At 60.3% G+C, this 25,749-nt stretch overlaps 2 protein-coding genes across 2 annotated transcripts in view; one reads left to right on the forward strand and one right to left on the reverse strand.

Moving 5' to 3' along the window:
* Positions 1–280: 280 nt before the first annotated feature.
* Positions 281–13,563, forward strand: LOC101519882 (interferon-induced GTP-binding protein Mx1-like). Its single transcript, XM_058661604.1, has 14 exons — positions 281–333; positions 2,207–2,351; positions 4,784–4,976; positions 5,969–6,106; positions 6,561–6,715; positions 7,308–7,446; positions 7,865–8,063; positions 8,727–8,805; positions 10,640–10,762; positions 11,085–11,226; positions 11,652–11,810; positions 12,689–12,765; positions 12,861–13,100; positions 13,264–13,563. Exons 2-14 carry the CDS (start codon positions 2,244–2,246, stop codon positions 13,492–13,494), a joined length of 1,983 nt encoding a protein of 660 aa, XP_058517587.1. The 5' UTR covers positions 281–333; positions 2,207–2,243; the 3' UTR covers positions 13,495–13,563.
* Positions 13,564–24,214: 10,651 nt separating this feature from the next.
* The window catches only part of BACE2 (beta-secretase 2), a 53,449-nt gene continuing 51,914 nt past the window's right edge, over positions 24,215–25,749 (reverse strand). Inside the window, exon 9 of the mRNA XM_058661607.1 lies at positions 24,215–24,715. Coding sequence (XP_058517590.1) covers positions 24,462–24,715 — 254 coding nt within the window. The 3' untranslated portion in view covers positions 24,215–24,461. The remainder of the gene's footprint in view (positions 24,716–25,749) is intronic.

Genomic DNA, 25,749 nt, shown 5'->3' on the forward strand with positions numbered 1-25,749 from the left:
CCACATTGCCGGCTTCCTTCCCTCCCAGCAGGGTTGGGACCAGAATGGGCATTTCCCACCAGTGCACCCTCATTCCTGCAGTGTTCACCCACCAAGTTTCGTTTCTCCACAATTAGGAGGCAGCCAGCCAAATGCTTGTCTGCCTCCTGGGCCCCACCCACCCTCTGGTTTTCTGAGGTCTACCAGTTTCGTTTCTGAGTTTGAGCCCCTGAGTGGGGCTGAGCGCAGGGGCGGAGCGCAGGGGCGGAGCGCAGGGGCGGATCCAGCACCACGAAACAAAACTAAACCAAACCTCAGAGACCTCCAGAACGCACGCCGGTGCTTCGTGGATCGGTGAGTGTCGTTGCAGGGATGCCCGCTGCGTGTGGGGGCTGAGGGGGGCAACCTCTGTGAGGGGAGGATGATGTGGCTCCCTGCTCAGCGGGTGACCCTCGCGCTCCAAGCTGGCCCTGCCGCAGCCTGCTCATAGCAACCCTTGTGAGTCTGCCACTGCCCCGAACTTGGTCATAGGGAAACTGGCAGAGCAGCGAGTTGAAAGGGTCTGGAGTAATGTCCGGGGCACCAAGAAAGTTTTCTATTGGCACCGCGGGCTGGCCCCCATGCAGTTGTGGGTTTCCAGGTACCCTGAGTCCTCCCTGCTCCTGCCTGAGGATCCCAGAAATAACTGCTTAGAATCAGGGCACACAAAAACACACCCAACGGGCCCCGCCACACCATGCATCTGCCTGTCCCCAGGTAGAGGCTGTGGGTTAGGGTAGGAAGAGCAGGACGGAATCTCTGCCCAGAAAGGTAGGAGGCTGTCCTGGGAGGGCCTGCCCATCCCTACAGCCACACACACATACCCAGGGTCAACCATGAGCAATACTCAGGGATACCGTCAGGTACAGCATCGATTGAAAAAACTGTGTTTTTGATGATCTTATCAGATTTGCTTGAAAGACTGGCAGACATATATCTCCTCTGCTGGCTGTCATCCACTGGTCTGTGACTGCTGGACCAGAGTCGGGTGGGGGACAGGAGCCAGCACCTTGGTCCCCTTGGGTGCCCTGGGGTGACAGGGACCCATTGGCTGAGTCTGAATGGAGGATGGGGGAGGGGGTTCAGAGCTGACCCAGGCACGGGCATGGGGTGCAGTTTTCTCAGTGGGGTCCCCAGCCATGTCACTGCCTGGTCAGTGTTCCCTTGAGGGTGTTCCTGCAGCACAGTGTCCAGGAGCCCTGGGCCCCTGCGTCTACCCAGAGGGCTCCTGGATGGCCAAGGGCAGCTTTGTTCCGCTTTAGGACACAGCTGCTGGCCAGGAAGCCCCCAGGCCTCCAGGAGGACCTGGCTCCGCCTGCCCGCCTGTGGACATTCAGGCCTGTGCCTGTGGTCACCCTGGCACCCTGACACACTGCACTGTGCAGGCAGAGATGAGGGTGGGGGAGGGGGTTCTCAGGGAACCCTGAAGCATGGGACCACGCTGGGGAGGCCGCAAGATTGGGGGAACATCCTCAACCAGAGCAGGCAGTGTGCGGGAGGGCATGGGGCTCTCAGGGTTCAGGGGAGGAGAGCTGACCCCTCCTGTCCCGCACGGGCTGAGCTGAGGGCACTCCACAAGGGCACAACCCCAGGTGCCCAGGGCCTCTGTGGGCCTCACCGAGGTGGGTCCTGGGCAGCAGCCTGCACAGCTCCAGGTCGGATGCCTAGATCCAGGCTTCAGGGGCAGTGCCTCTCACACCTGGGCAGTGGCTCCCCTCCCTGCCTCTGACCTTGGGAGAGAACTCCAGGCCTGTGGGAAGGGGGCACAGCTTCTGCCCAGTGGGGTCTGCAGCAGCCAGGGTCGCAGAGCTGGAAGGAGGGGCACAGGTTGGGGGAGAGGCACCTGCTGTCTGGCTCACTATCCCGCACACACAGGGATAGGTGAGGCCCTGGAGCCCTGTGTGGGGCTGAGAGCCAGGACCTGCCCCTCAGGGTCCTCCCCAGGCCCCCTGGGCTGGTGAACCTCCTCAGTGCAGGGGGATGGTGTAGCAGGTGCACGGGATGCTGGCAAACTCCTGGGCAATGTGAGGACGCCCTGCCCCTGAGCTTCCTGCATGAAGTGTGCAGAGCCCAGAGCCCAGTGCCTGCTCGGGGTGGGGAGGGCAAGGGGTGTCTGGGCTGTGCGTCAGCCGGGGACCAGCAGCTGGGTGGGGTGTGCCAGGGTTGCTAATGCCGCCTTTCTGATCAGCTCAACGAGTCGCAGGAAACGCCGCAGACACCGCGAGATGATGGTGCAGTCTGGAGAGGGAACCACCAATCTTGATTCAGGTCCTGAATCCAGTGCTGTGATGACCAATGGAGATGCTCACCCAGCGGAGAAAAAGCAGCCGGAGGTAGGTGGCCGCTCCGCAGGTGCCGTCCCGGTAGGTGGAGCGTGTCCTGCTGAGGGCTGCCCCTTCATCAGCGTGCGGCCGCCTTCCTGCATCCTGTCCTCTCCTTGTCCAAGACCCAAGTGCAGGCCGATGGCCTGAGCTGACTGGCTGCCCAGGCACCCTGGCTCTGGGGCATGTGGTCGGCTGAGGCAGGACTGGGCAGGCCTTGGGTCTGAGGAGCTCAGGGCCGCTGCCCATCCCCGGCTCATCCTCTGCTCCAGCCCTCGGAGAGCTTGTGGAGCTGCGTGCCCCAGAATCCAGAACTTGCTGCTAGGAACCACATGCCGGCCACATGCTGGGTCTCTGCCCTGACTCGAGCCAGGGCCTCGGGGGTTCGTGTTGCTGTCTGTCTGCAGCCTGGCTTTCCACTGGAAGCTGGGAATTGCTGCTTATGTTGAGGGGGAGGAGCCGCTGTGACTGCTGGCCAGGCCCCCAGAGGGTGCCCCATTGTGTTCGCGCGTGTGAAGCCGTGGTCAGCTGGTTCAGCTGGGCCTTTATGTCCCACACAGATGGCAGATTCCACGTGATGCTCACACATTCAGGGACTTGGGAAACTCACCTGGCCCTGACCTTGCACCCCAGCACCCCAGTGGCCTTGGGTTCCAGGATGCCTGTTCTGGTCCATGGCTTCTCTTCATGCCTACACTGGCAGCACGCTGTGTGGGTCACCATAGCTTTAGGACACTGAGGGATGTCAGGTCCTGCTGGCTTCCTGTTTGTCATCAAAGCCGGTGTGGCCACCTGAGGGCGTTTCGGGCATTCAGAGTCCATGTGCACTGTAACTGGGCTTGAGTCATCCTAGCAGTTTGTCTCTTCTGGGCTTCATTCCCACCGTGAGTTTTCCTGCCTCCTTTTGGGGTCACCAGGTTTGCCTGACAATCTCATTTCCCCTGGTTGGTTTCATTACATGTAACTTTGCATGCACATAGTAGGTGCCGCTCACTGAGTAGGTTTAGCTACTTCTGTTCTGTGCAGATTAAGACCCCAATAGAAACATGGTTTTCCCATCACAGCCTTGGCAGGCTCTTCCCCTATCAAAAACCCTACCACGTCTCATCTTTGGGCTCAGACAGTCCATTGTCCCACAAGCATGTCTACTGGGGAGGTGAGTCAGCCACTGCTTCCTTGCCGGAGTCCAGCTCCAGCCTGGGTTTCGGAACTCGGGAAGGGTGCGTGGACGAGGCGCAGAAAGAAAGAGACGGACCACTAGGATTCCATGATGATAGTGGACACGGCAATAAAGCCGTCTGCTTTATTTATACAGAATCAGTTAAACTCTGGCTCAGACTTTCCACGTCATGATCAAGTGGGTGTTTCTAAGAACAACCATGCCATCTGCTTTATCCAAAAACAACAGAAATTCCTGCTACGATTCTTATCCTACAACCTAATCTTGTATCACAAAGGAGAACCTAAAGATTAAGGAAAGGGTGAAACCCTAAATACAGGTCCCTTGATTAGCATAAGGTCAATGGGGACACCCAAAACAGTAGGAATAATAGAAGGCCCTTTTGTAAGACATTGACATTAACCTCCAAGTTCACATTGTATAAAAAGCCAGTCTCACAATAACGAAAATGCCTGGACAGATTAGAATTCTTCCGATGAGCCAGCATAGTAGGCACGGCGAATGTCCAAGCGAAAAGCACACGGAGACCATGGTGGTGGTAGAAGTGCTGGGAGCCATCTACTCCAAAGCCTCCTTATTACATATTATCTCCTCTTCCCCCCAAGTCCATTAACAGGACAATAGGACGTCAATGAGTCTGCAAAGGCCAGGTGCTACTGCCTTAGGCCTGATTCCTGAGTGCTCAGCTAAAGCAATGTAAATCAGCTCCACAGCCCACAACACTTCCTCCCACCTGAGATGAGAATTCCGGTTCGGTGGGCTCCCTGCTCCCTGCGGGTAGGTCTCCGTTCACACTTCCTGGGCTGCAAGTCAACACTGATGAATTCATTCTTCCACATTCCACGTGTGTGTTGAGAGGCATTTTCTCTGCCTTGAGACTCCCAGGAATTTTACAGATGTGAGCATCATCCCACTGTCTCCCCAGCTGACGCGGCTCTGTGAGCATCTGTTGTCCATCTCACATCGCAGCTCTGACTGCAACCTGGCATGCTACGGCTGAGATTCGGGCTGTGTGCTTGAGCCTGGCCCTGAGCCATGTGATTCCGTGTGCCTGGTTGCAGGTTCCTTTGCGATTCCAGGCTGGAGGTTCCTTGGACTTCTTGGGTTTGGGTTTATGTTCATGAGGTTTGGTCCCGAGCATCCCACCGTGGACGTTTGTTCCTCCTGCTCTGTGACTCCTGGGGAGTTTCCATCACCTGCTTCCAGGGTATCTGGTGCATGCCACCTGCACCTGCCACAGAAGTTCCTGCTTTCGCTCCTCCAGGGGCTTGAGAAGAACCTGTGCACGCAGTACGAGCAGAAGGTGCGCCCATGCATCGACCTCATCGACTCCCTGCGGGCCCTGGGCGTGGAGCAGGACCTGGCCCTGCCCGCCATCGCCGTCATCGGGGACCAGAGCTCCGGCAAGAGCTCCGTGCTGGAGGCTCTGTCGGGCGTGGCCCTCCCCAGGGGCAGCGGTGAGACATGATTCCGCTCCTCCCTCTCGGGGTCCCCCAGAGCTCACACAGACAGGGAGCCTGGCAGCAGCTGCTCACACATTTCTATAGAGGGGAAGTTCACAGTCCCGGCCAGCTTGTGTCCAAGCTTTGTCCATGGCCTGCCCCGTCCACCTCCTCACCTTGCCCTCACATGGCCTTTGCTCTGTGCAACAGCGTCCCTGATGTCCCCACCTACCACTTCAAGTGCATGGTCCTCACGGTCCTGTAGGACTAGGACCTGGCCCTCTTCCCTGCATTTGACCTTCATGACCTCGTCTAGGGCCCTAACCCTCTGGCAGGCACATTAGGGGCCAGGCTCCCACACCTGAAGTTCGAGGGGATACAGTTCCTTGCACACTGCCATCACACTGCACATTTTTGTCTAGCCAGTGTGTGTTCCGCAGCTTATGGAAGAGCTGAGTCGATTCCTAGGGGACCCCTGCTCAGTACTGTGGGCATGTGGGTGACTTTCCCAAGAAATGGGGCTCCGTTTGGACAGGTGAACACTGGCACTGTGTTGGGGACACTGCTTGGGCTGCACAGCCAAGATATCAGGCAGGGATGGCAAGCAGCAGTGCCGGGTCCTGGGCCAGTCCTGGCACTGTACAGGGTTGGGGCAGGATGGCGTCTGCAGTCCGAATGGTGGGCAGGTGGCCTAGTGGGAGGAGTCCTTCCCAACAGGGGAGAATGAGAACGTGTGGGCTGCTGGGGGACTCTGCAGGTTGAGGGGCTTGTGTCCTGAGCAGATGGCAGTGTGGGGAGGGTGCCCGCAGCCCAAGGGTGCTAGCAAACACCCAACAGTGAACAGGCCCTGCTGCGTGGTGCAGATGCCTGCTGCTCTGGTCACGCACATCGGATGTGTCATGCACAGTGTGACCAGAATGTTATCCATGTCACTGTCCCCGAGGGGTGGCCATATATGTTGGAGGCCCCGAGGGTCGCCTGCAGGGCTGAGCTGGCCTGGCCCGTAGGCATTGTCACGCGCTGTCCCCTGGTGCTGAAGCTGAAGAAGCTGCCACCGGACAGTGAGTGGATGGGCAAGGTCAGCTACCAGGACGAGGAGGTGGACATCTTGGAGCCGGCGCAGGTGGAACAGGAGATCAACAAAGGTGAGCGCATGCCTTATCCTCACCTGTGGGCCACCCTCAGGTGCTGGGACGGGGCTCCCGAGACGCCACCCCCTCCTGGACCTGTGTAATGCACTTGGGAACCCAATGTGCAGGATACACTCAGCCCCTGGGGGTTTTCTTCCTCTACCTTTTTGTCCAGTCACTGCTGAGTGTCCTGGAGCATCCCTGCTCCTGGTTCCCCTTGCCTTGGGATGCCATGGGTGGGATCAGGTGACCACAGGAAGTCCCTGCCCTATTGAGGACAGGGACACACGGGCCCGTGAGGACAGAGGGCTGCAGCCACAGGCAGGGAGCCCACGGAGCAGTCCTGGGGCCTTAGGCTCCACCTGGGAGAGTGAGGTGCTGCCAACCTGCCCATCCCTGGCACCAGGGGCCACAGCAGCAGGTGGCCCCACCCTGAGTGCCTCGAGTGTCCCCTGTGCCTCTTCCTCAGCCCAGGACATGATTGCCGGGAAAGGCCTGGGCATCAGTGCGGAGCTTATCAACCTGGAGGTCAGCTCCCCAGACGTCCCGGATCTGACACTCATCGACCTCCCCGGCATCACCCGGGTGGCCGTGGGCAATCAGCCTGCTGACATTGGAAGGCAGGTGAGATGCTCGTGCCTGGGCTGGGTGGGCAGAGGGAAGGCATCGGGCACCTCTTGGTTCAGTGCTACAGGAAGGAAGCCTCCCTGCAGACAGAGCTAGGGCTGAGCCTCTGTGAAGACCTAACAGGGGCGGAACCTCACTACAGACAGGGCCAGGGGTGGGGCCTTAATGCAGACAGGGTGGTCGTGGTGGGGCCTCACTGCAGACAGGGCCAGGGGTGGGGTCTCTATGATGAGAGGGCTGGCCGGGGGCAGAACCACCACGAAGACAGGGCTGGCAATTGGCAGGGCCTCCCTGCAGGGCTGGCATTGGCCGGGGACTCCCTGCTGACATGGCCAGGGGCAGAGCCTGAGTTTGCTCTGGAAGGACATATGGCATGTCCAAGAACTCCCACTAGCTGCCCCCTGTGGTGTGGGCAGGCTCAGCCACGTGTCCCTGCAGAGCTCAGCCTCCCTCACTGTGCCCTGCAGGTCCCTCGGGCTCTTGTCCCTGCAGGAGCTGCTCTGGGCACCCTCGGCCTTGAGCCGGGCCAGGCCCCAGGAACTCTCCCCGGCCTGACAGGGCCCTGTTCACAACTCCTCTCTCTGTGTAGATCAAGGCACTCATCCGGAGCTACATCCAGAGGCAGGAGACCATCAACCTGGTGGTGGTGCCCTGCAACGTGGACATCGCCACCACGGAGGCGCTGAGCATGGCCCAGGAGGTGGACCCCGATGGGGACCGGACCATAGGTGAGCGGCCAGGAGCTGAGCCTCAGAAATCCGGGGTTGCTGTGAGGTGGGGCCCTGTGTCCAGCAGGGGTCAACTGCACAGTTGCACCTGAGGTTGGAGCCCGCGGGGTCCACAGGACAGCAGTGCTGCTGGGCGACCTCAGTGACATGGGGAGACTCATCCTGTGGTGTCAGAACACACAGTACGGGGACACAGAGTGGCCTGTCCATCAGGGGCCTGGGAGAAGGGATGTGGCCCTGGCTGCCTGCAGGGGGCAGCCCTGCCTCTCTCCCCAGGGCAGTACTCTGGGCTCTCTGGGAGCCTCATCTCCCACAAGCAAGGCGGGGAGGAACCTTGGAGGCGGTGTCTGGGTGTCAGCCGGGCCGTGCCTCAGCGCGGAGCCGGGAAGCAGCGCTGATAAAGGTGCGTGGCCTGCAGGCATCCTGACGAAGCCTGACCTGGTGGACAGAGGCACAGAGGACAAGGTGGTGGACGTGGTGCGGAACCTGGTGTTCCCCCTGAAGAAGGGCTACCTGGTGGTCAAGTGCCGCGGCCAGCAGGACATCCAGGAGCAGCTGAGCCTGGCCCAGGCCCTGCAGAGGGAACAGGCCTTCTTTGAGGATCACTCACACTTCAGGTGGGAGTGGGGCTCTGGGCTCGTGCACAGCCAGGGCTGCAGGGTGCTGCTGTGCGCGTGTGTGGGTGTGATGTGAAGGTCCTGGGCGGTGAGTGAGGGACTCGCGTAGCAGCAGGTGCAGAGGCTGACGCCCAAGTTCCTGTCCCTGAGCCGTCGTCCTGCACCGTGCTCCCGGGCTGTGGGCCAGCCTCACCGGAGCTCAGCTGGGACATACATGCATGCAGAGTGGGGGTGCGTCTGTGTGTTTCCTGCAGCTGCAAGCAAGCACACACCTGGGCCAGGTGTGCCTCTGCCCAGCCCGAGGAGCACACCAGTAGCAGAGTGTGTGTGTGTGTGTGTGAGGGAGAGGGAGGGAGAGCCCTTGCACATGTGTACTGCCTAGGGCAAGGGGGGCAGCTGTGTTAGCAGAACAGGTCTGTGTGTGTGTGGGCTTGCACACATGTGCCACTCAGAGCACGGGGCAGCTGTGTTAGCAGAACAGACCCACATGTGTCTCTGGGCATGTTCAGGACACCCCAGGCTGGGGTCAACACAGGGGTGACATCCCCCAGGGCACTGCAGCTCGGCCTTCAGTGTCCTCAGAGCTGAGCTGAGTGCCAGCCTAGCCCGGCAGGTCTGGCTCCAGCGCTCCCTCCAGTGACGTCCCTCTGCATTCTGGCCCAGGGTTCTTCTGGAGGAAGGGCGGGCCACGGTGCCCTGCCTGGCCGAGAGACTGAGCACGGAGCTGATCGAGCACATCTGTGTAAGAACCCGGGGGGGGGGCGGTCTCCCCAGGGTGCCCTGGACTCAGAGAGGGACCCAGCCCGCCTGGGACCAAGGGCTCTGCCAGGGGCCCCTGGACTCAGAGAGGGACCCAGCCCGCCTGGGACCAAGGGCTCTGCCAGGGGCCCCAGGACTCAGAGAGGGACCCAGCCCGCCTGGGACCAAGGGCTCTGCCAGGGGCCCCAGGACTCAGAGAGGGACTCAGCCCGCCTGGGACCAAGGGCTCTGCCAGGGTGCCCTGGACTCAGAGAGGGACTCAGCCCGCCTGGGACCAAGGGCTCTGCCAGGGTGCCCTGGACTCAGAGAGGGACTCAGCCCGCCTGGGACCAAGGGTTGTTGCCAAGGACTCTGCCAGGGCGTCCCTGGACTCAGAGAGGGAGCCAGCCCACCTGGGACCAAGGGCTGGTACCAAGGGCTCTGCCAGGGGCCCCTGGACTCAGAGAGGGACTCAGCCCGCCTGGGACCAAGGGCTCTGCCAGGGGCCCCAGGACTCAGAGAGGGACCCAGCCCGCCTGGGACCAAGGGCTGGTACCAAAGACTCTGCCAGGGCATCCCCGGCCTCAGAGTCCCAGCCTGCCTGGGACCAAGGGTTGTTGCCAAGGGCTCTGCCAGGGCGTCCCAGGACTCAGAGAGGAACCCAGCCCGCCTGGGACCAAGGGCTGGTACCAAGGGCTCTGCCAGGGCATCCCTGGCCTCAGTTAGGGTTCCAGCCTGCCTGGGACCAAGGGTTGTTGCCAAGGACTCTGCCAGGGCGTCCCTGGCCTCAGAGAGGGAGCCAGCCCACCTGGGACCAAGGGCTGGTACCAAGGGCTCTGCCAGGAGCGCAGGACTCAGCAATCCAGCGATCCTGTGACATACCAATGCCCAGGGTTCTGCCAGAGAGCAGAGACGCAGCTGACCCAGAGCATGGAGCCGAGAGGGCACGAGTCTTGTCTTGGGCAGCGGGTGTCGGGCCTGTGGGTGTGGTGGCTCCGCGGTCACCTTGATAAAAGTGGGTCCCCCAGGCAGCCTGGGCCTCCCCAGGCCTCCCTGTCTCAGCAGCTGGTGTCCCTTGGCCTCTGCTATCCCAGTCTCAGGGAGGGCCTGGCTGGGCCCACACCTCTGTGTCTGCCACCAGTCTCCCTGTGTGGACCCGGTGCTCACATGCCCCAACGTGAGGGCAGCTTCTGCCAGGCTTCCTGTTGGCTTGTGAGCTTGATGCCTGCCAGGCCTGCAGCCTTGGTGCCCTGGGCCCTGCCCTGCCACCCAGAGCATCCCTACAAGGGTCCAGGGAGCTGGCACAGCAGGGTGATGTGGCTGAGCCAGGTGGGGGGTGAGAGCTCCTGCCCGACCCCACCCCCATGTGCAGGAGGTGGGGCCATCGCTGGGCTCCACCCTGGCCTCTGCAGCCAGTCAGGCTGCCCTCCCTGCACTGGAGCCAAGGCCCAGACTGGCCTCTGGTTGCTTTCCAATTCCGGTCCTGGCTGGCTGCTGTCCCTTGGCCACGACCTTAGAGTCACTCACAGTCATGGCCACTCACTGGCGGGCATCGTTGTGGGCAGCATGGGCTGGACCTGTGATGTCAAGAGCGGAAGTCCTCAGTCCCATTGTAGCTCTGGAAGTTTCCAGATGTAGATTGTTCTGGGGTTTCCTTTTCAGGACTTCCAAGGAATTGGTCCTGGGGCAGGAGCTTTTTCCAGTCAAACAGGCCCCTGGGGTACTCTGGCCTGTCCTTGGCCTTCAGGACCACCCTTGGGAGGGGCGTGGCTGTGTACGAGGACCCAGGCTGGCCATCGCTGCCCACGCCCAGACATTCGGTCACCCCCCCTTCACAGAAAACCCTGCCGCTGTTGGAACAGAAGATCAAGGAGAATCACGACAGATGCGCAGAGGAGCTGCAGAAGTACGGCTTGGACATCCCCGAAGATTCCAGCGAACGGCTCGTCTTTCTCATAAACGTGAGCCATGCACCTGCTGGAGCCCAAGGCCCTGCTGCCTGCCGGGGAGGGGCGGGGCCTCGCCCGCATGGCTTTCTGCCCTCTTAGTCGGAGAGCCAGTGGAAAGGGAGGGCGTCGCTCGGGAGGCGGGCCTGCCTGAGGAGGGTCTCCTTCATTGGCTGTAGCCCCGAGCAGTCACAGCCCAGGGTGGTCGGGTGTGGGCGGGCTTAAGGCCAGCGCCTCCTCCTTCCCAGCTCCCCTCCTTCCCAGCCCCCCACCCTGCAAGCACACCAGCCTGGTGCACGCTTGGCGCCTCTGCTCATCCTGGGGCTTCTCTTGGCAGAAAATCAGTGCCTTTAATCAGGACATCACGGCTCTGATACAAGGGGAGGAGGTGGTCGGGGAGAAGGACAGCCGGCTCTTCACCAAGCTGAGGAAGGAGTTCTCCAGGTGGAACACTGTGACCGAGGACAATTTTAAGGAAGGTGAGTGGTCACTCAGGAGCCCACCCAGAGCCAGGTGGGTGTGACTGATGGACGGCCTGGAAGGGCCAGCTCCCTTCTGCTGCGGATCCCTGTCTGGGTCGGGCTCGTGTGGGCCCCAGAGATCACTGCCTAGTGGTGGCCTCTGGCTGGGCAGGTGGATAAGGGCAGAGCCCTGTGAACTACTGGGCTCTGGCGAGGGTGTCCTGGGTTTGCTGCACACCTGTGGTGCAGCTCTCAGCCTGGCACCTGCTCCGTGGCACCTTTCTGTGGGCAGAGACGCAGATTGGGAGATCCTCCCCTGTACTCAGGGCCTGGTCGGTGTACAGACCAGACTGGTGTGGATTCTGGGCTTTCTCACTGCTCGTGCTGCTGGCCTGGAGCCTGGAGCCGGTGACTGTGTCCATGACCCCTGTTTCCTGCTGTAGGGAATGATGAAATACGCAGCCAAATGCGGGTGTTTGAAGACCAGCTCCGTGGCAGAGAGCTGCCGGGATTTGTGAACTTCAAGACATTTGAGGCGATTGTGAAACAGCAAATCAAAGCCCTGGAGGAGCCGGCGCTGGACATGTTGCACATGGTGACAGGTGGGTGGACAGGGGACAGGGGACAGGTGAGTGTGAACAGGGGACAGGCGGGTGTGGACAGGGGACAGGTGGGTGTGGACAGGGGACAGGTGGGTGTGGCGTGGACAGGGGACAGGTGGGTGTGGGAAGGGGACAGGGGACTAGTGGACAGGGGACAGGTGGGTGTGGACAGGGGACTAGGGGACAGGGGACAGGTGGGTGTGGCATGGACAGGGGACAGGTGGGTGTAGCGTAGACAGGGGACAGGTGGGTGTGGACAGGGGACAGGTGGGTGTGGACAGGGGACTAGTGGACAGGAGACAGGTGAGTGTGGACAGGGGACAGGTGAGTGTGGCGTGGACAGGGGACAGGTAGGTGTGGTGTGCACAGGAGACAGGTGGGTGCGGACAGGGGACAGGTGAGGGGGTGTGGACAGGGGACTAGTGGACAGGAGACAGGTGAGTGTGGACAGGGGACAGGTGATTGTGGCATAGACAGGGGACAGATGAGTGTAGTGTGGACAGGTGGGAGGGACAGGTGACATACTTTTGTGACTTTCTCTGTTCTCAGTGCACAGCATAGCAGATGCACCCAGCACTGTGCACACAGGATCTAAGAGCAAACCCTGTGGGCATCCTCAGGGAGCTCTGTGGATTTCTGGAATCCCTTGGTGCCCAGACTGTCGCATTTCCCTTGGTCCTTCCCCATGCACAAGGGGCTGTCAGCATGACTGAGGACCTGCCAAGTCCTGAGCCAGGAGCTGGGGTCCTGGCCGGGGGCGGGGCAGGGGACAGGAACTGTACCTCTGACACTGTGTCTTGGCACCTGCGCTGCCTGTGGCCCCTCCCCTGCCTGTGGCCCCTCCCCACACTGTATCAGTTCTCCTGCTTTGCTCTCAGATCTGGTGCGGAAAGCCTTCACAGTGGTCTCAGAGAAGAGCTTCCGCGGGTTCTCCAACCTGCACAGAACCACCAAGGTGAGACCCAACCCAGGGCAGGTGTGGTCCCCAGACGCAGAGCTGTGACGAGCTTATTCCTGAGAGACACTTGCTTGTCGTTCCTATCCTCACAGATCAAAATTGAGGACATCAGCTCAGAGCAGGAGAAGGAGGCGGAGAGGGTCATCCGGCAGAACTTCCAGATGGAGCAGGTGGTCTACTGCCAGGACCAGGTGTACCGGGGTGCCCTGAAGAAGGTCAGAGAGAAGAAGGCAGAGGAAGAACGCTATGGTCTACTACAATGCACTGCAAAACACTCAGTAGACGAGACCACCAAGGCCGAAATGTTGGAGCACCTGATTGCCTACTACCAAGTGAGCTGGCAGAGTTGGGCTGGTGGGCTTCACCTGAGCTCCCTGCTGGGGCCTCCCACCATCTTGTCTGGGAGTGCACCCTCCCAGGGCGCTGACCACACCCCCTACCTTCTTCCCTGCTAAGCCCCATGCCCCGCTCATCCCAGTGCCCTCTCCCTCCCAGGAGGCCGGCACCCGCATCTCGAGCCACATCCCTATGGTGGTGCAGTTCTTCGTCCTGCACACCTACGGGCAGCAGCTGCAGACGGCCATGCTGCAGCTGCTGCAGGACAAGGACGCCTGCGGCTGGCTGCTGCAGGAACGCCGCGACACCAGCACCAAGAGGAAGTGCCTCAAGGAGCGGCTCTTGCGGCTGGCCCAGGCCCGGCGCCAGCTCGCCAAGTTCCCAGGCTGACCCAGGGCACCGGGTCTGCAGGTGCAGGAAGCACCCCACCTCCGTCCCCCACCCGTCCACGGCTGTAATAAACACACAGCAGCTAGCCGGTGTGCTGCGGGGTGGGGGAGGCCGGCAGTAGAAGCAGCTGCGGTGCTGGCAGGACCCGGCTATTCTGGGTGTTGGAGGGAAACGGGGAGCAGGGGAGGGGGTGACTCATGGCCCCAGCAGAGCCAGGATCCCTCAGTGCCTGCTGTGCAGGATGGGCACAATCCAACTGCCTGCTACTCCGTCCCTGGGTGCCTGGCCAAGGCCAAGGGGAACAGCTTGGCTGTTGGTGGGACACTGGAGACAGAAGGGGCACAGGGTGACCCTGACCAGCCTTGAAGGAGCTTACTGAGCCCCCATGGTTCCCTCCAGGCCAGGCAGGCTAGGATGAGGTCCAGACACAGGCCCACCTTCTCTCTTGCCCCTCCTGGAGCCCGCTCGGAGTCAGAGCTGAAGGGGCCTCCCCCTGTGGCTCCCTGCAGGTGGCTGAGAGCAGGTTATGCAGCTGGCCTGGGGAAGGCTGGGTCCCAGAGCCCTGTGATGGGGAGGGGTCAGCAGGGAGCCACGCTCCCTCGGGGACTCAGGGCAGACAGCAGGTGGAAATGCTGGTCTTTCTACCAAGATGTCCAGGTCAGGGTAGACATAGCTCTGGACGCTCCCGGGCAGAGAAGGGCATGGCCTCTCTGGCCATAGCTGTTCGTGTGACAACAGGGATGGGCTGAGGCAGCAGCACTGCCCCCTCCCCCGTGCCAGCCCCTTTCTGATCCGTGGGGAGTTGTGCTCCCCCAATCTGTGCAGTGCCGAGATTGCCTGAGGCCCCCACTGCAGGTTTTGTCACTTGAGTCTGAGCACCCTCCCTCCCCCCATCCTGCCTGGGAGAGGCAGCCCTAAATAGCCTCCTTGCATCCCTGGCTCCTCCAGCATGAGGCCAACACCCATGACGAAGGTCCCAGAACATCAAGGCGGTGCTCAGGACTGGGCTCCTGGAGGGGCTGTGCTTGGAGCAGAGCAGGGAGAGGCCTGGGCAGAACCGGCCAGATAGAAGCCAAAAGCCTCGTTTCCAAATGTCAGGGTCCTGGTGGTTCATGGTGCTTCATGAGTGCTTGGACAGGTGCAGAGGGCACTGGTGGCTTCACAGGTCGCTCTGGAGTCCTGACACCTGCTCTGTCCCCCGTCCAGCAAACCACAGGACAACAGCCACTTGACGCAGGACACAGTTCCCAGCACTCAGAGCTCCTGTGGTGCCAGGGCTTTCTATCCACCAGAAGCCACCTGCCCCCTCTTCCTGGGCACCCAGAGGCCTTCAGGGGCCATGCTGGCAGCCTCTCTTCTGCCTCTAACCACAGCATGTGTGGGTTGCTAGTCCTGTGCCCTGCCTGGTACCCAGGGAAGATCTTCAGGCAGCAGGGACCTCACTCAGCACAGCTTCCACCTGTGCCCACAGAGCAAGGGCACGGCCCAGGAGTAAACTCCAACCTGCCTGTCTGTGCCACTGCCCAGACTGAGGGTCTGCACCTGACTGGGCATTGGCCCTGGGGTCACAGCCCATCAGGGGAGCCCCGTGGGGGGGACTATGGAGGGAGGGACAGGAAGAAGCTGGCAGCACCCACGCCTGGGTGGAGGGCACCTTTGTCCCCTCTGTCATCACCCAGCTGCATTCCACCACAAGCAACCTGCTGCATAGTTGCCCACATGGCCATAACAGCCAGGACTGAGCCAGACCCAGGACAGGAGCTGGGAACTCAACCAGCGTCTCCCACGTGGTGGCTCGGTGCAAGCACTTGGGCTGTCCTCTGCTGCTTTCCCAGGCCACAAGCAAGGAGCTGAATTGGAGTGGAGCAGCCGGGACTCGAACTGCTGCTCATATGGAATATAGGGGGTCATTGATATTCTAACCTGTTGCACCACTGCCAGCCTCAGATCCGGACCGTGTATAAGGCTAGCCAATGGGGTCCTCAGCCTGGGAGGGTGGGGCCAGGCCTCCAGGGACACCTGTCTCCTTGGACGCCACTCATTCTGCTAGGGTCAGGGCTGTGGGTGTGTACCTGCCCCGGGACTGGGCTGGCTGTGCAATCAGGCAGGCAGGCAGGGCCCCGGCAGCACCCTCACCACACAAGGAAGTGGGGTGTCCGGGGCCTGGCAGGCACTTGTGTCCCTGCACCCAAGGACGGACCCAGGAGATGGCACAGCCTGCGGGCTCAGCAGAGCTGCAGGGCACCGGGGCTGCAGCGTGGGCTGCCACTCTCACTTAGGGTGGGTCTTCCCTCTCCCGCAGAACCATCACAGCCCCTGACCTCAGGGGGCCAACCTGTGCCACCTCCCCAATCCCTGGCACACCCAGGGACCGGGATGAGGACCAGGCCTCCTCCTTCTGGGGGTGTGACTCTTCCCCCAGGAGCCTGCAGGGACACTGCACCCACGCTGGGCTCAGGACTGGCAGAACAGAGGGAGAGCAGGGTCGCAGGGGAGGGACGGGTGGGTCTGGGGTCTGAACCTCCACACAGGCACCACCTACAGGACACAGCCCACAGGACCTCGGTGGGCGCAGCTCAGCCCTCCCTGCCCCACCAGGCAGGCGCAGCAGCCCTGGTGCCCCCAAAGTATTCCCGCATTTCACAGTGGACCTCCAGAGCTCAGGGGCGGCACAGCTGGAGACCAGAGACCCAGGGCGGGAGGACTCTCCGTGGGGCGGGCGCAGGAGGGTCCCGGGCGCTGTCCCACACAGCCGCTGGCGAGAGGCCTCCCTGGCATGAGCCTGGCAAGGCTGCGTGCGCAGGGAGGTGGAGGCGGATTCCCGCAGACTGAGGTAGAGCAAAGCACGTGAGCCCCATCCCCCTTGGGCCTGGGTCCCTGGGGAAAGCAGGTGTGGGGCTGGGAGCGGGGCGTGGAGCAGGCAGGGGGCGGTCCTGCAGGCGGTCCCGCCCAGGGCGCAGGTGGAGGCTGCACTGCTGGGTGGGGTCCCTGTGCAGCCCTGGCCCTCTGCTCCCAGGGCCTCATCCACGCCCCCTGTCCCCCCAGGGGGAAGAGCTGCTGCCCCCTGTCTCCTTGCTGGGTCAGGAAGGGCCACCGAGAAGGACCAGCTCTGTCCCTGGTTCCTGCAGTCCCTGCCTGTCCCTCTCTGGCTGCCTGCAGCAGAAAGGTCCGGGCTCCGTTGTGTCCTCAGGGGCTGAGCAAGAACCTGGAATGCCCACAGCACGCCCCGCACCCCCAGGACCCCAGGGTGAGAGAGAGGCGCCGCTGCCCACACAGAGTGTGGAGAGGGCCAGGCAGACAGGGGCATGGTTTAATGAAGGCACAGGGCGGAGCTCGCCTGCAGGTGCACCCGGCTGGGGGAAGAGTGGGCTTGTGTGAAAAGGCATTGAACCCCACTTACGACCTCACTTTCCCTACGGGGGCATCTGTTCCAGGTCCTCTGTTTCCAACGTTTCTCCCTGTTAATTTGCCTGGGAGGCAGCACAGGATGGCCCAACCTCCTCTGGCCACTGCCTGCAGACTTTCAGCCCATTCCTGATTTGGCTGTCACAGGCATTTGGGGTGTGATCCAGAGGGCAGAAGATGCATCTGTCATTGCGCTCTTTCAAGAGATGAAAATAATAATTAAAAATTCACATTACAAACAAGAAATGTCGGGCCCTCGCCTCCCCACGGGCCATGTCAAGGGCAGCGGTGGATCAGGTGTTCGTGCACCAGGACGGAAGAAGAAACAGATGTCATTCTTAGAGTGAGGCAGGGGCGACCTTTTCCCCCTGAACTCACACGAGTCTCTTGCAAACCCAGCAGCTGCTAGCACCCTGCAGGGTAATCGCTGCCCAGTGAGGAGGCCTGGCCAGCAGCTCCACAGGGGAGGGCGGGCGTGGAATTGGCCCATGGCACAGCTTATCCTGGACTCCTGAAACAGGAGATGTGGTTCCTCCATCACCATGTTCCAGTCCCGGGCAGTGCCAAGGCTCTGCCTACAGCAGGTCAGCCTGGACGGGTAAACTGAGTCAGCTGATACAGACCAGGAGCGGACAGCCTGGCGGTTAAGCATCACGTCCCAGCTGCTGGCTCCAGCTTCCTGCTGATGTCTGCCCTGGGAGGCAGCCGGTGATGGATCAAAGATTGAGATCCGCCTCCTCTTCCCCCTCCAATGTGGGAGGCTTGTGTCGAGCGCCCGGCTCTGGCCCTGCCGAGTGGCCCTTTGGGGAGAGGGCGTTTGAGCAGAGGTGGTTGGTGGACCTGGATGTGGGTGGGCCCCGGGTGGGACTTGGCCTGGGCGGGACTTGGCTCTGGGCGGGGCCTGGGCGGGGTTCAGGATTCTCAGCTGAGGGGCAGGCTCCCACCTCCAGGAGTTTGAGGCCCTGGCAGAGGGGCAGCGCCAGCACTCCCCTGCTGTGCACAAACTACAGCGGCGGGGAGGGCGTCTCTTACCTTCTGCTCACCCTGGGCTGGGGACACGGATCTGCCTCGCTGTCCTCTCCGTGCTTGCCGTTGTTGCCAGGTGCCCTCACAACACTTGCTGGATTTGTGGCTCAGTGAACAGTGGTTTGCCTCCCCGTATTTGTTAAGACTGTTCTCTCCAAATTTTTCCTTGGAGGTATTTTGATATCAGTAGACATAAAAATTTTATTTCTTTGTAAGTGAGAGAGGGAAGTTTATAACACAAATGGCCACAATGACCAGGGCTGGGTCAGATGCAGCCAGGAGCCAGGAGCCTCTTCTTGGTCTCTCACGTGGGTGCAGGGGTCCAAGATCTTGGCCGTCCTCCGCTTCTTTCCCAGGTGCACAAGCAGGGAGCTGGATGGGAAGTGGAGCTGCCAGACAGAACTTGAACTGGCACCCATATGGGATACTGGCACTATATGCAAAGGTTAACTCACTGAATTTCCATGGTGCCAATGTTGTGCTGTAATGGGCACCGCTTGTGAAGCCAACATCCTGTATGAGTGCAAGTTCAAGTCCTGGCGATTCCACTTCCGATTCAGGAATGCCCCCAGGAAAGCCATGGATGATGGCGCTCGTGCGTGGGTCCTTGCCACCCACGTTCCAGGCCTTGGGCTTCAATCTGACCCAGCCCTGGCCATTGTAGCAAATGGTGAGATAGTGGGTAGATTTCTCTCTCCCTTTAACTCTACCTTCAGAGACATACGGAAGGAACTGCATCTTAAAAAAGCAACCTTCCCTTATGTTGCTGTTTTTTAACCTTTCAAAGGCAGTAGCATCATGGTTGAAACCATGAGCACAGTACTCAGACATTGGGGAACCCGAGGTCTTCAGTGTGCCTGCAGACGCGTCTCTGGGGCATTCAGTTATCATGTTTTCCAGACGCCATAAAGCTCACTAGGGAGGGGTGGGCTTCCCTGAGTGGTGGCCAAGACGTCCAGTGCGAACTGCTTGGATGCAGAAAACCCCAGCGAAAGCACGACTCAAGGCGGCACAACACCGCCACCTAATGACAGACGTGTGACCGCGCCGTGGTCAGCGGAGTGGGAGGCACCTGCCAGCCGGCAGAGCGGAAACCTGCAGCCACAGCCCCTCCCCGCGGCCCTCTGTGGTCTCCGGCTTCTTGCGCACTCTCTTCTCCTCCCGCCCTGAGCGTGCTGTATGCTCTGCACTGCAGTGACCATGTCTGACATATCCCTCTCAGGGTCATCCCAAGGTCATCCACTTTTTGCCTCTGCGATGGCGGAGATCAGATACCACAGTGTCCTTTTGGGGTCCACCCTCCTCTCCCTCAGCCAAAGGCGTCCTGGCTCGCCCTCTGCTAAGGACTTCACTGACAAGGTGTGACCCTGCTGACCTCACAGGCTTGGGGAGCCATTCGCCTCTCCAGTGGACAGGCAGCTCAGTGGCCGCTGCTGTCCTGCAGTGGTCTGGGTGGGGAATTCCAGATCCGTGCAGAATGTCACTGCCCAGACCAGCTGGAGTCCACCTGGCCATCCTGAACTCCCTGAAGACTACAGCATCACTGACCAGGAAGGTCACGAGCGCCACTGGCCTTGGACATGAGTTGGTCATGCACCTCTCAGCCCAAAGTTCAATCGGCAAGAACCTTCAGCTTAATTCCTCGGGGTGGGAGCAGGAATTAGGCAACAACAGCCGGCTCCCGGCTCCGTGCTTCGCAACAAAGGCCTACTTTCCTCACCTCTCCAATACCAGGGATTGGTTTTCTGCACATCTATAAGTTGATCCAGTTTGGGGGTTCTGCAATAATGTCCCCAAGCAGTAAGTCCTTGAACAGCCCCACCCCAACACGTTGGAAGCCTTATCTATTCACACAGAGTGCTCTGTGCTCATTCACTGCTGCAGCTCTTAGATGGGTGAAACATTCATGTGTGACATGAGCATCCGTCAGGAAGCTGTCGTTCTGAAGGGCACGGAGGTGGTCTGGCCATTGGTCAGCAGTCGCATGGCCACGTGAAGACATACCACGGGTCTCCATCCCAGCACTTCACGGGTGTTTTGGAAACAGAAGACCATCCTGAAAGCGAGCTAGAGCAGTTTCAGCATTGTGGGGAATGAGTTATGCAGAAAATAACAACAAAACTCCAAAGCTTGCTCCAGAGGACGGCCATCTGAGATCTACAGGAAGCACACCCCGTGTGGGCAGGGCCACATGACGAACCCGTTTGCTCGGCCCCCTGGCACCTGGCACACACTAGCGGCTACACCACCCAGCCTGGGAACCTATCATAAGAATGTGCACCCTTGGGACCAGCGCGTTGGTTCAACTGAGTAATTCTCCCACCTCCAAGCACTGGCATCCCACATGGGCATCGGTTCTAATCCCGGCAGCTCCACTTCCCGTCCAGCTCCCTGCCTGTGGCCTGGGAGAGCAGCAGAGGACGGCCCACAGCCTTGGGACCCTGCACTGTGTGGGAGAGTTGGAGGAGGCTCCTGGCTCCTGACTTCAGACTGGCTCAGCTCCAGTTGTGGTGGTCACCTGGGGAGCGAATCAGCACACAGAAGATCTGTCTCTCCTCTTCTCTGTAAATCTGACTGTCCAAGAAAAAAAATGTTTTACAAATATGCGTAGCTCTACACCTATAATTAGGAAATGAAGCCTGCACTCATGTCCACTCTTTCTGCTCCTGCAGCTGGCTAAGGCCCTCGCCGGGGCCAGGGCCACCCTGTTGCCCACCCTTGCCTAGGCTGCTGGCCAGGTCTGGAAGCCACAGCTTGTGCTGAACTGACCCTGCCCCGGGGGCAGGCTGCCACACGCTCTGCCCAGGTACCCCAGGTATTGATTCCACACAGCACTGGGATGCCAGAGGCCAGGGGTCTGGTAGGGGAGCAAGGGCTCAGGGCTGTCCTGCAGAAAGGGGCGGGGCCAGGAAGCAGGTGGATGTGGTGAGGCTGTGAGGCTGTCTGGACCTTGATCTGACTTCCTAGGTTGTGACCTTGAACCTGTGGCCTGAGGCCTGCTGACGACCCGGCTTCTCCAGTGTCTATGGATGGATTCCAACCTCTTGGATTTACCACCACTACTGGCAGAGGGGTGGTGTTCCTGGGGAAACTCCACCCTAGCGGCAGGCAGGGATGGAAACGTGGCATGTGGCGAGTCGGCTACGGGGCCCCAGGATGTTCTCAGCTGGCCGAGACCTTCGGGGCCTGCAGGGGGATAGCGACAACTCTTCTGGATTCTTCTTGCCCTTGGAACTCCCCCAGGTTCAGGAAACTACCAAGTCCACACTAACCATCTCCTGCTCTCTCCGTCTTTGAGGGTGGCCTGGCTGGGCAATGCATGGACCACTGTCCAGGGGGCACAGGGACACCCGAGTGCAGTGCAGTGTTCTCACAGTTTTGGGGCACAGCAACTTCAGGGATGGGAGCAGTTTGAGGACCGGCCCGTGAAAGCGCCTCTTCCCACAGAGCCAAGCCTGCCCGCTGTCAGCCGGCTCCACACTCACCTCCCTCCCTCCCAGCGTATCGTCCCAGCTGTGCACTTCAGTCGGTGAGCGCCAACAGCCCACCTCGGAAACGCTTCGGCCCCACTCGAATGAACACACATCTGTCGTGCAGAGTTTGCTTGGCACAAGAGTCTGGCATCTCTCTTGGCAACGCCCAGCATTTTGCCATGTTGGATCGCTTTTCTTGAAAACAGAATCTTCATGTCAAGTTCACCCCCTGGATGGTTCTCAAATTGGTTCAGCTGAGTTTGTGCAAAGCACACGGTACTTGGAAGCAAGGATCTGGCTTCCCCTAATAAGGATGTAGTGTGTGAAACTCAACTCTTGGTGTTTACAGGACAGATGGTTGGGCAGTGATTCATGCCCGGTGACATCAGGTGGCACCGGGCCAGGACTCAGAACCAAACTGTGTGTGGCGGCTCCTTCAGGCGAGAGGAACCTAACAGGTGCCAACCTATGGAGCTATTAAGTAATCCCTCCTCACCTCCTAAAGGGGATAAGGGAAGCCCCCCAGATGGCACTTCTTTTTAACATCTATTACTGAGCCCCATGGAGCTGTCGCTACTGCTTCAGGTTTATTTCCAGTCAATGTCAGACTTTTCTAGAAGCATCTAGAAAAGTTTTCCCAAGTGGAGCGCATTCAGGAAGAACACACTCCCTGCTTGCTCACGGGGCATCTTTTGGTGTTCACATGCTATGTTTATTTGCAAACATCTCTGCTAGGCTGTGAGTTCAACAGCAGCACCCACTGTCCAAAGAGACCATGTACGCCTCCTGCGAGGCTCCTGGCTACTGGCACGAACAGCTGGCGTGGAGCAAGGCAGACAAGTGCAGCCCATCCAGGCCCAACATGCCAAGTCGTTGCCAGCAGCTGCTGCTGCTGCTCCGTGTTGTGCTCCGAAAATGGCAGGTTCCTCTCTGCCTTCTGCACAGTGGCTCCTAAGTGCCAGAGGTCATGGCACTGTCCCAGCACAGCACGACCCGGGACCCCCGAGACGGAAGGAGGAATTACTGCAGCCCCACCCCAATCTGGCTCCTCCCACGACCTCCCCCACCCACCGGCAGCGGACACGGTGCGGGGAAGAGAATCCATCCCTGCCTCCCACAGCTTTGATTTCACCCCCAACCTCAGACGCTGCCAGCAAGAACCTGAGCATCGGCCAGGTTTCTCACAAAGGCCCCGTGAACCTTCCAGGCAAGCATGCATGTTCTTCTGGCGCCTTCCATAGCATATCACTAAGGGCCAAAGGACATCTTGGAGGGCCAGCCAGGACATCTCCAGGGCACAGGTGGCATCTGAGGCAGCCCAAACTTCCCAGCCCAAAGGGAAAGCATTGCCTAGTCGGTGGTGCTAAGCTGTGCTTTTGTAATCTAAACCTCTTCCCTCGCCCGTCACATCCACTGACATCTCAGACGAAAAGGGGGACAAATCCGACAGGGAAACACAGAAGCCCCAGCTCAGAGCCAGGCCTGCGCCTCCGCTGAAGGGGATCCCTCCTCCCCTCCACCCGCCATGGGCACTGGGATGAGGACACACACAGCCAAGCCTGCGGCAGGCAGCCCAGAGTTTCTGTGGCAGGAGCGGGCGCAGCCTGGGCCACCGGCTGACCCTCTGTGTGCAGCAGCCCACACCGGCAGGATGAGACATGAACGATCCCGCCGAGAGGCCTTCTGAAGCTTTAGAGCAGAGCAGGCACGGGCGGCGTCGAGCATCCGAGGGCAGAATCCCCTCCTCTGTGTGCCCTCACCTGCCGTGGAGACGCATGGGGGGTCTGGCCACGGGCCAGGGCAGGAGGGCACACCCTTGGAGTGAGCAGAACAGGAAGCTGGGTCCTACAGAACGTGCTGTGAGCCCAGAACACGCTCCTGCTGCCGGAGGGGCTCCTGGGTCTGTCGGCAGGAATTGTCCTACCTTGAGTAAACGCAGCAAGAGGGATGTCCCCAGCCGGGGCTGCCGCTGCCTACTGGCCAAAGGGAGAATGCCCGCAGCACAGCAGACAGGAGCTGGCGCTGAGCCCGGGGGGCCGAGCTTTGGGGGGCTTCTGTGCAGGGACCCCTGGGCGCCGGGCATGGAAGCCCAAGCTCCCCGATGGCCCCGGTGAGCCCTGCATGTCCCCCCTCCCGGTGAGCAGGTTGGAGGCATGGGCAGCCAGCCAGCCGTTTCCCCAGAGACCAGCAACCAACCCGCTTCCAGATCCCAAGTGATTCACCAAAACCTACAACCAAGTTAATGTATTTCTCACAGAAATATTTCTGGTTAATTCTAAGTAGGTGTGTGTGTCTGGAAACGACTGGCCTGGCCTTGGAATTCTCTGGGTCCCCATGTGGTTTGGCACCTGCCCCACCTCTCTGAGGGTGTTCTTTGGGCAGCGGCTGCAGCTGGGCTGCTGGTCATCCCACTCGGGCACAGAGGTAGTTTGCTTCTCCACCAGCTACACCACAAAGAATACTGGGTACTGGGGGTGGGGTAACTGCCTTCGTCCTTGGAGGGGGTGTGTGGGCTGCCGGTGGGGAGCGCTGCCCTCACGTAGCTGTCGCCACATGCCACCCTCCTGGACCACTGTGAAGCAGGCCGAGTCTGGCACAAAGGCCCCTCCAGTGCCATGAGCACGGAAGCTCCCTGCAGGCTGAAGGGTCACAAACGATACCCACTCATCTTTCCAGAAATCAGAGAAGTGAGAGTGAGAGAGAGGAAACAGTCAAGGCTTTGATTTTTTGGTTTGTTTTGGCTTTTTGGTGGCACACCTGGACCATCTGGCATAACCAGTCCTACAAAGCCTGAAGCCCAATGCACTCTGTTTTGTTCTAGAAGGTTTTTTTTCTTTTTCTTTTATTATTATTTTTTTCCTTGGAAGTAGGAAAGATGAATCAAAAGCTTTAAAAAAATCAAGAATCAAAATACAGTCGACTGTGGAAGGCAGCAGGGGTAGACTGAGAGTCAAGGGCCGCACACAGAGCAGGAAGCCCTCCCTGCCCGTGTGCTGGGCCCGTGGCCCATGGCGTGGACATCCCGGAGCCACGCAGTCCAGGGCCGCTCTGGGCCAGGGCACCTCATTTCCAGCGATGCCTGACGAGCGAGGATTCATCGTTGACTACCTCGGGATCGCGGCCCCCCTGGCGACAGCGCAGCGGCAGCAGCAGCAGGGCGATGAGGGTGAGCAGAATGGCCCCGCACACGCTCATGAGCGCGTAGGAGATGAGCCACAGGGTGGGCTCCGGCAGGGCTGGGGCCGGGACACAGCTGCTGGCCAAGTCGTCCGTCGAGAAAGGCCCGGAGATCTCAGACACCGGGGCGCCTGCGACTTCTGAGGAGACACAAGGGGGAATGATGCTCAGCTGGGCCGGGAGCCATCCACCTGCAGCCTCCCCGGAGACCGGATGGCCACAGCACAGCAGACAGCAGACCCTGGGACCAGGATGGCCCAGGACTCTGGAAACCCCAGCCACCAGGAGCCGGCCTCCTCAGGCACCGACAGCCCGGAGCTCCGAACCCCACCAGACTCGCTGAAGGAGTGTGCACGGCTGGAGGTCTCTGTGGCTGCTGTCTTCAGCAACCCAGGCCCCCAAATAACGTGGTGCACAGTATGTGGGGAATGCGCAGCAGGGCCCACCAGGCAGCACCCGAGGCTCCCCAGGAGGCTGTATGGGGGCACACAGGATGGGGGTGTCAGGCAGTGCCTGCTGGCCCAGCTGTGTGGGCTGCAGTTCCTCAAGGCGGGGGATGAAGGCACAAGAGCCGGCCTCTTGCAGGAGCAGCCGTGCACCTGCCGGGCAGTCAGGCCAAGGTCACATTCCACGGAGGATTCTACCACAGGGAGGGTCCTCCTCCAGCTGGACCCACATGCTGAGTTCAGGAAGAGGGGCCCAGAAGACCCTTCCCTGCCCTGTCCTGGGCCATATTTGCTCTGTGTGTGTGTGTGGGGGGGAGCGGGGGCACCCAGAACCAGCAGTGATGCCTAAATGCCACGTCTCATGTGTGACACCAATAGTGACAAAGACATGCCCTGTTGACCCTGGAAGCCCTCTCTCCAGTAAGGGAGCTAAGATGGACTCCCCCAAGCAGGTCTGGGGCGACCCGTGGCTCTTCTTGTCTGGGTCTCACTCTTCCCTGTCCAAGGGAAATGTACTGTGGCCAAAAACCATAACTAAGATCACGAAGCACTTGAAAGTTTTGGACCTAAAGCCAAAAGATCCTACCACCTGTCCAACCAGGTCCCTCTTGACAAGGCAAAGATAAAACAATGGTGGAATTAACAGCAGAACGGTTTCCACGTGAAGGGAAATGGGAGGGGGTGGGCACGAGGGGCTGGATTCCCTGGGCGTGCGGCTTTTCTCAGAG

Source organism: Ochotona princeps, chromosome 3 (assembly GCF_030435755.1).
Source record: "Ochotona princeps isolate mOchPri1 chromosome 3, mOchPri1.hap1, whole genome shotgun sequence".
NCBI classification, from domain to species: Eukaryota; Metazoa; Chordata; class Mammalia; order Lagomorpha; family Ochotonidae; genus Ochotona; species Ochotona princeps.

Coding starts and splice junctions, on each gene's coding strand:
- LOC101519882 (XM_058661604.1), top strand. CDS start 2,244: ATGATGGTGCAGTCTGGAGAGGGAACCACCAATCTTGATTCAGGTCCT. Junction 10,763..11,084: donor GGCTCGTCTTTCTCATAAAC/GTGAGCCATGCA, acceptor TTCTCTTGGCAG/AAAATCAGTGCCTTTAATCA. Junction 12,766..12,860: donor ACCTGCACAGAACCACCAAG/GTGAGACCCAAC, acceptor CTATCCTCACAG/ATCAAAATTGAGGACATCAG.